This window comes from Phocoena sinus, chromosome 7, assembly GCF_008692025.1.
Source record: "Phocoena sinus isolate mPhoSin1 chromosome 7, mPhoSin1.pri, whole genome shotgun sequence".
Lineage (NCBI taxonomy): Eukaryota > Metazoa > Chordata > Mammalia > Artiodactyla > Phocoenidae > Phocoena > Phocoena sinus.
The window spans coordinates 15,797,335-15,807,819 of NC_045769.1; the positions used below are offsets into that span (position 1 = coordinate 15,797,335).

Here is a 10,485-nt window from a genome sequence, read left to right on the forward strand (position 1 = left end):
AAGACTCAGGAAGCAATATTTCGGGGGGTGGGGGCAAACACACTGTTCAGCTCGAAAATTTCCTCTAGATGGTGAAAGGAAAATGCCATCCGTCGGCTTCCACCCCGAGAAGAACGAGGCAGGGCTGCCTGGGCTTTGCTAATAAAAGCGGAAAGTGTAAATGGCTTGGTGGTGACTGGCTTTAGCCCCTGGCCGGAGAAATGAGATCACGATTTTCACAAAGGACAAGAACCGCCGCTGCCGCCACCGCTGGGGCTGCTGCTTCCCCTCCCTGCGCGGGTCCCGCATTACATCACCGGTGAGCTCCTGCGGGTGGGGGGAGAGAAGGCTTTGCCAGGGACTCAGCCCCAGACCAAGGAGGATAAACACGGACTAACAAGGATACGGGGCGGGGGGGTGGGGGGGGGTGGGAAGGGAGAAGGAGAAGGAAAAAGCAGGACCAGGTTTCCTACCACGACCCTGAACGTGTGTGTGGGGTGGGGTGTTGCACGGGCACCGACTCCTTAAAGCAGCCGCACCCCAAATTCCGTTCCCGCATCGCACACCCCACCCTCCTTCAACTCCCAAGTCCAACAAAAACCGACATCCAAAGCGGCCTGGGAAGTCGCCTTAAGAGGCCCAAGGGGGACGGCAGAGAGGCTCCCGGGGACTGGGAGGGACCACGACGCCCGCGCCTCCTTGGGGGAGTGGGGGGAAGGCGGTCGCCGCTGCGCCCCCGCCCGGCCCAGCCAGCGGTGCCTCCCCCGCCAGGCAACAGCGGCCAGAGGCGGGAGGCAGAAGCGCCTCCTCCGTGCCAGGAGCCGAGACGGCGGCGCAGGGGGAGGAAGGCGCCTCTCCTTACCCCCGATGAGGGGCGGGTCGTGCCATGGCAGCGCCGGCGAGCCACAGCGGCGGCGGCGAGCGGAGCCCAACCAGCAGCCCCCGGAGCTCGACAGTGGCCCGGGACGCCACGGCGGGAGCCCGGGACGTGGGAGCCAGGAGCGCATCGGTGACGGTCCCCGGCCTCCCTCCGCTTGAGGACTACGAGTGCAAAATCTGCTACAACTACTTCGACGCAGACCGGCGCGCGCCCAAGCTGCTGGCGTGCCTGCACACCTTCTGCCAGGAGTGCCTGAGCCGGCTGCAGCTCCGCGCCGCCGCCGCCGCCACCATCGCGCCCGAGCGCCCGCTGCGCCCGCCGCCCTGGCACGGGCCGCCCAGCGCCATCGCTTGCCCCGTGTGCCGCCACCGCACGCCGCTGCCGGACAGCCGCGTGTACGGCCTTCCCAATAACACCAAGCTCGCCGAGGCCTTCCCGCTGGCCCTACGCGCCGCGCACGACCCGCTGCCCCAGGACCGCCTCCTGCCGCTGCCCGCACGCCACCCAGCGCCCGCCGCGGCCCCGTCGCCCGCCCCGGCCCCGCCGCGGCCGCCGGCGGCCGCCGAGGACGCGGCCCGAGGACCAAGCTCCAGCGCCGGCCTGCGCGCCCCGGGCTCCTACGAGAGCTGCCAGAACTGCAAGCGCGCCGCGCTCACCGCGGGCTGCGTGTGCGTCGTCTTCTCCTTCCTCTCCATGGTGGTGCTGCTCTTCACCGGCCTCATCTTCGTCAACCACTACGGGGGCGGCGGGCCCCCCCCGGGGGGCGGGACGTCCCCTGATGCGGCCCCGGCAGCCGGTTTGCCCTTGCCTTCGCCCGTGGGGCCCATCTGCCTGTCGGTGGCCAGCATCCTGGCGCTCTTCTCGGTCGTCGTCACTTGGGTTATCTGCTGGCTCAAGTACCGGCCCGAGGGCGCGGCCACGGGCTCGGCTGGGGGCGGCGGCGGCGGCGGCCCGAGGGCGCGGGCGGCGGCGGAGGCGGGCGGCGCGCGGAGGAGCGACACGTAGTGGGGCCACACGCCTGGCCTCCCTCCCATATCTCCAGCGCGGTCCGAGAGTAAGGGGGCCTCTGGCCCGGTGCGCTTGAGCTTCTCCGCCCTCTGCGGAGGGCGGCCCCCGGCCGCTCACCCCCTCACCGCCCGGTCACGGCAGAGCTTTGGTTTTCCGCGTCTCTGGCCTTTCAAGTCCACGCTTCCGCGCTGGGCCAGAGAAGGAAACCGAGGAGGCGGGGATGCTGGTGGCAGTCCCATCTCCCTGGACTGTGCAAGGTCAACTTCCGCTTCATGCACCACCCTCACCCTCGCCAGAGTGCACAGCCATCCCTTCCTGGGGTCCGAGGATTTGCAAGAAGAGGAGGAAGGAGCAGTGGGATGCCCGCTGCCCCGCCTGGAAGATGGTTTTCTGGCTGCTGTGACTTGAGAGTTTCTTTAAGGGTATAGGTGCTAGCTCACGTCTGCAGCAGTTGTGAATGGACCTGAATTGTCCAGAGGAAGCATGAATGAGATGTAAACGTGAACGGTTTCTCTGCTTCCTGGAGGCCATGGCGAGTGAGTGAGCCGGAGCGCTGAGAGTGACGTTCAACCCCCGGGGGCACGGCGCTGGCCGGAGTTGGGAGGCTGCACCGACCAACAGTCCGCATAAGTGCGTGATTGGGCAGGTGCTCAACGCGCGTGCGCGTTCACATCTGCCGCTGGAGTCTTCGGAGCACAGGAAGGGTGGCGCGCACATGGCGGTGGATCCGTCTGCTAGCGGCCCGACAGAGTCCAGAAGTTCCATCTCCTGGAAACTTGTGATTGTTTTATTCACGGTGTTGCTACCAGGAAGTCATTTCATCTTCTGTGACTGGGCTCAGGGAGCTTAACGAGCCCGTTCTCTCTTCTCTTCTCAAAGCTGACTTACTGTTGCCCCCACCTGGAAGATACTGAAAGCTATTCACGCGGAATAGAAACTGTAGGCTTCCCCTGCCTTTTTTCTTAATTTCATTTTTAAAATAATTTATTTTAGAATATATAAATCTGGAAATTTTGTGCATTAAGATTTCTGGAAAAGTTGTTTGATAAGCAGTAATATTTCTCCCGTACCTCTAGTCCAAATACATTTCAAAAGTAGGGGCGACAGTAAAGGCGTGTTGGTAATTGATTCAAGATTTTATACTGTGAAACAACTGACTTTCAATTATCTGATCAAATAGAAAATACTGCTCAAAAAATGAAACTGACAAATCAACTGACAGGTCTTTCATCCTTTGATTACAAATATATATTATGCTTATCAGAAAAATATTATTTTGAATTCACCTGTTTGATATTATTAGAAATCACTGAAATGTTCACATCTGATCACATTAGATGAAAAAGAATACGTACCTATCCGATTTTGTAACTAAAAAGACGAATTGAGAGTGTATGTTGCAGGTGGATTAGATGTTTTATAAAGAAAAAAACCCTGAATTGTTCCAAATGTATTTTATATGAAAACATTCTTTATTCCATCTTTTGAAATTTGGAATAAGACAAAGTTTTCATGCCTAAAAATCACAGAAGCTACTGAGGGTATGCTGTTATTCCTCATGTATTTATGCAAGCTGTCTGCATGATATCTTGACACTATTAACCAAACTTGAATGGAGCATTTGTATCTATCATAGAGTGAAGTAATTTATGGGCCACTGATAAGTGGTATGACTGCAATTTAAGAATTGCAATATGGTATGTTTTGTGTCTGCACTGACAATAAAAACAAGAAGCATTTATAGAAAAAATCTGTTTTCATGAAACTTATTTCATGGGGAAATTGCTCTGAGTTATTTTGGTGGGACTTCTTTTCCTGAAATACACATCCTTATCCAAATTCTATCAATAATTTCACATTTTGAATAGGCCTGAGAGAGCAATAACTCACATGTGGGAGTACCCTGCAAAGGCATTTCATGGAATTACTTCTAGGGTTTAACGGAACTCCTGAAGGCCAAGGGAGATCTGTTGTATTTTAAAGACTTACCCAATCCACTACTATAACGTTCCCCTAAAAGTAAACTCTGTTGTCAGATTTTGTTCTCAGTTTCTGCAAAATGCTTTCAGTTTCCTTATACTAAGACTCACACTTCAGAGATTGGTTTTAATTTACTTTTACCTCCAACAAATAACTTGTGTTATTTTTATTTCTGTATTCATTTTAATCTTGTATCCTTTGTTTACCTCCAGTGCCGAGATTCTGCTAGTATTCACAACTGTTTAGTTGTACAAGTGCAGTTACACATATATATGTGTAGTTACCAGAATGTACATGCTAGTAACAGAACTTGGCTTTGTGGATGTAACCATGTGTACATGTGGGCACACACACGTGTTTGCTATTTCATTCCCTTAAATTGGCAACCTAGAAGTTTGTCTAAAGTTACCTGGGGACCAGCTTGCTTCTTATAGAGTTTATTTATGTTCCACAGAGGAAGGTACAACAATGACATAAACTGAATTATTCCTCATAAATGAGAAAGAGATCTTTTGAATTGCCTGAGTCACAACACAGGCCACATTTTGCTTCTTTCATAGGTTGCAGGTGTAAATCTCTTGTAATGAGAAATTTGAATAGTTCAAAATCAAATATATATAATTAGTAGCTCAGTACCTGACCATGGAGAGATTATTTTTTCTTGGCTAACTTTGTTTTATTGCTAATTTCTGACTTCTTTATCAGGAATTGAATATCAGGATGAGGCGATGGAAAACATTTTTCCGATTTCTAGTGGTTTTCTGGCATTCAGCTGTTCCCCCATTTTGCAGATGTGATTTCACCATTCCTGCATCGCGTGGAAAGTCCTGGTATACCAGCATCTTAGAGCGTGAATTTAGCAGACACTGTTTAAATGACCAGTGAACTGTCTGGAGGGCTCCTGTGACAGTGGAGTGCTTTTCTCTCTTCTCATGGAAATTCTCATCTTCTGGGAAGAGCTTGACTCAACCCTGGGCACATCTCCAGCTCTTGAGTATGAATCACTAGTAAAATCACTGCAAAAAGCCCGACCTTGTCTGGCCTGAATACCTGCTCAAGAACTCGTGGTTTCCATGGCCCAGATTCTGCTTGGGTTCTGAGACTGCTGGTTAGAATTATCTTGAGGCTTCTGTAGAATCTAAATTTCCAGTGAAAGAAACTCATCTTGTCGGTGATTGATAGATTAAATACTTGGCCTCTAAATGTAATATGTTTTGGTGAACAGTGTCCACATCCATAAAGAACCTTGGTTTGGGTTCTAAAGACCAGTAATCTCACCCACGAGATATGAGTCTGAATAATGGCTCTCTCCTTTCTTGGAAGGACCTTGGCAAGTTATTTAACCTCTTTGAGCCTCGGGCTTCTCATCTGCAAAATGGGAACAAAAGGAATCAGCCCTGCTTTCCTTTTGGGGTTGGCAGGCATAAGGATTTGTATACATAGGAGGGTATATGGGTGAAAATGCTTTGGAAACAAGCCCCATGTGAATATTTAGTTTTGTTTTCATTCAGGTTTGCAAGGGTCTAATATCACCTCCTCAGAGAGGTTTGCCCTCACCACTCTATCCGCAAGGGAATATCTACTGAAGTTTTATTTTCTTCTTAACACTAGTATCTGCAGTGGTCTTATTTATTTGTCATATGCTTTACCTCAATCTCTTGCAACCAGAATGTAAAAACAAGGGCAGAAACCTTGTCTGGTCACCCACTCTATCCACAAAGCCTTAGCCAGTTCTTGGCATACGCTAAGTGGCAGATAACAAGTCTGTTGGCTTGGCTTAATGGGAAACCCTGGACTGAATGTTAAGTGACTTGGCTCCCTTTTCTCACACTTCCCCTCAATAACCCCTGAGACCCTGGGGGACTTAGGTAAACAACTGCTTTCCCCCGACTTCATAAGGAATTTTGAAAGGTGAAAAAATATACCAAAAAGCACCTTGAGTTATGAGAAAAATCAGTTCTATTACAGCAAAACTCGAACGGCAGTGTAGTCAGTGACAGGAGACAGTGGAGAGACTAAAAGACATTTGGCCTCCATTTCCGATCATTTTCTGCATTTTAAGATTTCAAGGTATGAATCCTTTTGGCTACCTTCTTTATAAGCGCATCTGCCCCATCCCCTCCAAAGCTGGCAGCACCTACATAGTTGGGATAAGCTTACAATGCAGTGAAATTTCCCCACAACAGTGAGAGCAGGAGCTATTAAATTTCTCATTATGTGTTACTCCCTGTTTTACTAATTCTTCAATCTTTGCCACTTTAAATAAATTATCCTTCATAGACTTGCTAAATGTATCATCTCAGTAGCTGAGTAATCCGCTATTAATCTGTGATCCAACTCATCCTCTTTAATCATTTAATTCCCATTAGCTAATATTCGTATTTTAAATTTCTGTTATGATACAAAGATGATCACCTTCATGCCGTGGGCATTGAACTGCATCCCTGTTAAAGATAAATAGCATACTTCTTCCTTTGAAACAATACGTTTTTATTGTATATGTTATAGCGTAAGTTTGTGGAATATCAAATATTTACTACAGTAAATATTTATGAAATGAGTATTAGAAATGACCTTAGCCGGAGCTTGGTTCCAAGTTATGTGAATGAAGAAATTACGAGAGAGATTTTATCTATCTTTTGCTAGATCTCTTTTCATCGTGCATTTAAGAAAAGCTTTGTAATACATACCATTAGCATTGTTTCTATCCATTGATCAAACTTGCAGCTTCCTTTCTCTTACACAAAACTAAAACATGCCAAAGAGAGGCAAGTTTGCTTCGGTGATAAATTCACCATCATGCTTGATTATAAAATACATTCAGGGAAGTAAGAGTGTTCAATCTCCAAGAATATTCCTAGGAGCTCAGGAAGAATGTGCACACTTCCTTTAGAAAAAATTGTCTTTGCATGTAAAATTGGATTATCTTTGGCTTAGAAATACCACATCTCCATGGGGTGGAAGAGGGGGTAGTGCTGAAGTAGGAAGAAAGAAGGTAGAGAAGATGTGCAAAAAAGTTCTCCTAACCCCTAGTATTACAAACACACATTCCGAAATAAACGGGAGAGAAAGTGTTTAATCGCTGCAAGAAGAGAACACTTTTATTTCAGCAGTTATTTCAAGAACCATGGTAATAATTGAGTGGCTCAGCTATCTCTTACCACAATGACAGTACTCTCTATCACATGGAAATGATACTTTGATAAGATTTATATGTCTACTGTGTGTGCATTTAAAACTAGTTTCTAGTCAAACTTGGGAGGTGGAGAGCAATTGCACCTGACTTGCAGCTTGGGGCTGGGGAGGTGGGTGGGGTGGGGTGGGGAGGGGAAGGATTAACTTCAAGTTGTCAAGCAGACAGTTTTTGCTTGGAAGAAAATTTGAGACTGAACTCTGCAAGGAAAAGATTTGTCCCTAGAGTCAATTTCTTATTAAATTCACACACAGCAAACTTATTTCCTGATTGGAGCCTTAGCAGAGGTTCTCAACTCTGGCTGCAGTTTAGAATTACCTGGAGCGCTTAAGAAACAAAACAAAACAAAACGCGGAAGCACCCGTCCCGCCCCCGGGTCGAGACATTTATTTAATTGGTCTGGGAGTAGGGGTGGGGGTGGGGAGGGGAGGTGCAGCAGCAATTTTTAAAAGACGCCCCAGGTGATTCTACTGAGCAGCAAGATTTGAAAGCCATTATACTTCACAACGTTGTTTATTGAAATGCTACGTTCTCCCCAATCCCACGTTAATGAACTAAACGCCGCCAGGTTTCTTAGAAAATGGGAGATTGTGGACTAATGCTTGGATTTTGGAAACGGCCATAATTTGGATAACTATTTGTTGCTCTGACTGTTCCCTCTGTCTCTAAACACACACACAAACACGCACACTCAGACTGTTGACTTTGTATTCCCAGGAAAGTTAGGTAAATATTTGCCTCCTAATTGCGGGCGCTCGTGATCTTTCCTAACGTGGCGGGGATGACGGCTGCGCCTCCGCACATTACAGGGCTTTTCCGTGGGCTCCCCTCGGTCCCTCAAAACAGGGGTGTGCTTTCCAAGTCAAAATTCAGTGACAACGTGGGGATTTGAGGGTGGATTATATGGCTAACCAAGAAAGTCTAGAGGTTAAATTAACAAAACCTCGCCAGTTGACAGCTGTGGGTGTCATCGCCCGTGACAACTGAAGGGGAAGCTGCTGGTCACCAACAGGTGTGGACATGCGAGCAGATCCAGAGCAGAGAGTAGTGTTTTAAGATATTCGCTAGGAGAGTTATTACATTCTTTCAAAAGACCCTTCCGAGTAGCCGTTCAGCGTACAAATTAATTCCACACTCTTGGATCCAGGTGTAAAGGGATTTGCGCTGAGACCCAGCGGCCAGCGATGGGAGGAGGGGGATCACCTCGATTTCTGTGCGTTTTAACGCGGACGCCCGAGGTAGCTCGTAGCTGAGCTCAAGGACCATCGGGGGGAAAGTGCGGGCGCGGGGACCGCCGAGGGCAGCCACCGCGACAGGTCCCCGGGGAGGCTCCTCGGGCGGGTGGGGTGGAATCCGCATCCTGGGGCTGGCCTGTGCCCGCTCCCGCGCAGTCTCCCGGGCTGGAGAGAACTCGAGGACGCCCGGGGCGACAGGCTAGTCCCCGCACAACTGGGCCAACGACAACGACTTAAGCGTGTCCCTTTCGCAGCCCCCGACCCCAAACCCCAGCCCAGTAATCTTCAAGCTTGCGATCCCGAAGTGCAGGCAGGGGAGAAGTCGAAGACACAAGGACGCCGTCACCGGCGCATTCGTCGCGCGCGGGGGAACCAGCTGGCACGGTGCCTTGCAAACTCAGCCACTCGACATCGCTGCTTAGCTTGTTAATTGTTTTGTCTTCGTATGGAAACTGGTCTTCAGCCCCTAAGTCTCCGGATTCTGTGACGTCACGATTTCAGGGTCTGAAGGTCTATGATCCAGTGGTGTCCTTACCATCTTTGGATGTCCACGGGCCCTCCCAGCGCCCGCCCCATAGCTCTCGGTTCGCATCTATCTTCCTTCCTCCCTCCCTCCCTTCCTCTTGGCCCCGCTGCGGGGCTTGAGGGATCTTAGTTCCCCCACTGGGGACTCAACCCGACCCCGCAGTGAAAGCGCGGAGTCCTAACCACTGGACCGCCAGGGAATTTCCCGCATCTATTCTTAAAAAGAGCAGAGAAGCCCCAAATATGTAGGTTAAGAAGAAAGAGACACCGAGTGCGGTGGCTGCGGGGCGCGGAGTCGCTTGTCTGTCCCGTCATATCTCTGCTGCTTTTTGGTCCGCAAGCCGGCTTCTCCCCGAATCCCAGCCCCGCGGGGCTCCGAAACCCTCTCCCGCCTCCCGCCGCCTTCCGCATTGTCCCCACGGCTTTCAAAGACGCAAAAGGTGTCCTGACAAACCTTCCCATTGTCGGGCGGGCGGGTCAGCGGGACGTGGACGCGAAGGGTTGAGGGCTTGGAAATACCTTAGGCATCTTCGGGTTTCCTCTTGGAAATTCCTCTCAGTTCCCCGCGGGGGCGGCGCTGGCATCCGACCCCAGACCTTCCACCACCACGAGGCGGTCCGCAAGGAGGAGAGGTTCGCCACACGGCTAGGGGCCTAGGAGGACTTCAAGAAGCCCGGCCCACGCCACGTTCCAAATATAGCGCTGATCCGCAGGGGGCAGGAAGATTTGGATTCTTTCTGCCAATACTCACCAGCTGCCTGCCACGTGCCCGGCCCGAAGCAGGGGCGGCTGAATGATGCTGTGTCTCAGGTTCTTCTCCGCACGGAAATACAGGCTAATAAACTCTGGGAGTAAGAAAACGGGGTGTTTAAAATAAGCAAACATTTTAAAGTGGGATTGTTTCATTGGAAGCTTTTAAAAAGGGAACTGAAAGGGAGTAAATTTCCAAATTATTTTCAATCGAGATAAGATAGATCAGTGCCTCCCGGAGGCATTAAAGGTAACTTTTGTTGACATTTATTTACAACCAGAACAGGGCAAACAGTGAGAGGTAAAATATTTCACCAGCTCCCAGATTCCATCCCTTTGGGGTTCGATGCCAGTGTTAGAAACCTGTAGGCTTTCTAACTGAACAGGAGTGGCAACACCACATTGTGGGGGGTTTAAATCTTAGTTTTGTTGCTTCCTAGCTGTGTAACCTAGAGCAAGTTAAGTAATGTCTCTGGTTCTTTGTTTTTTCTCATTTTAATTGGGTACAATCTAGGTTTTTTTAAGCAGTAAGTAAATTAATCTTTGTAAATGTTTGAGGATAATTCCAGTACCTATGAAGTGCTCAATACATATATGCTATTACTCTTATATAATGATTTATTACTATTATTATACAATGATAATGTGCCAGTATGATTAAGTGCTGTTGTTGCAACACAATTTCGCCAGTTCTCCCAAGATGGGGAACCCAAGCCTCTAGACCAAGGAGTGCCAGGCTTTCTGAGCACTCATGCTGCCAACCCCAGGACACCAGGCATGTTCTGAGAAGTTTCCTGGAAAGTGTGGTCTGATTCCTGGGAGGGAGCCTGGGACAGGTGATAGAGAGATGCCTTAGCAGCCTGTAGTGGTGGGGAGAGGTTGGTGGCACCAGAAAAGCCTGACCTCCCTACGCTGGTACTTTGATAAGTGGTACC

General features: G+C 49.6%; 1 protein-coding gene across 1 annotated transcript; it reads right to left on the reverse strand.

Moving 5' to 3' along the window:
• Positions 1–1,303: 1,303 nt before the first annotated feature.
• On the reverse strand, positions 1,304–9,262 carry LOC116756819. Its single transcript, XM_032637789.1, is given in 8 exon segments — positions 1,304–1,917; positions 1,920–2,217; positions 2,220–2,304; positions 2,306–2,387; positions 3,223–3,238; positions 8,244–8,474; positions 8,545–8,756; positions 9,076–9,262. Coding segments are annotated over 8 exon segments (1,725 nt in total).
• Positions 9,263–10,485: the final 1,223 nt, after the last annotated feature.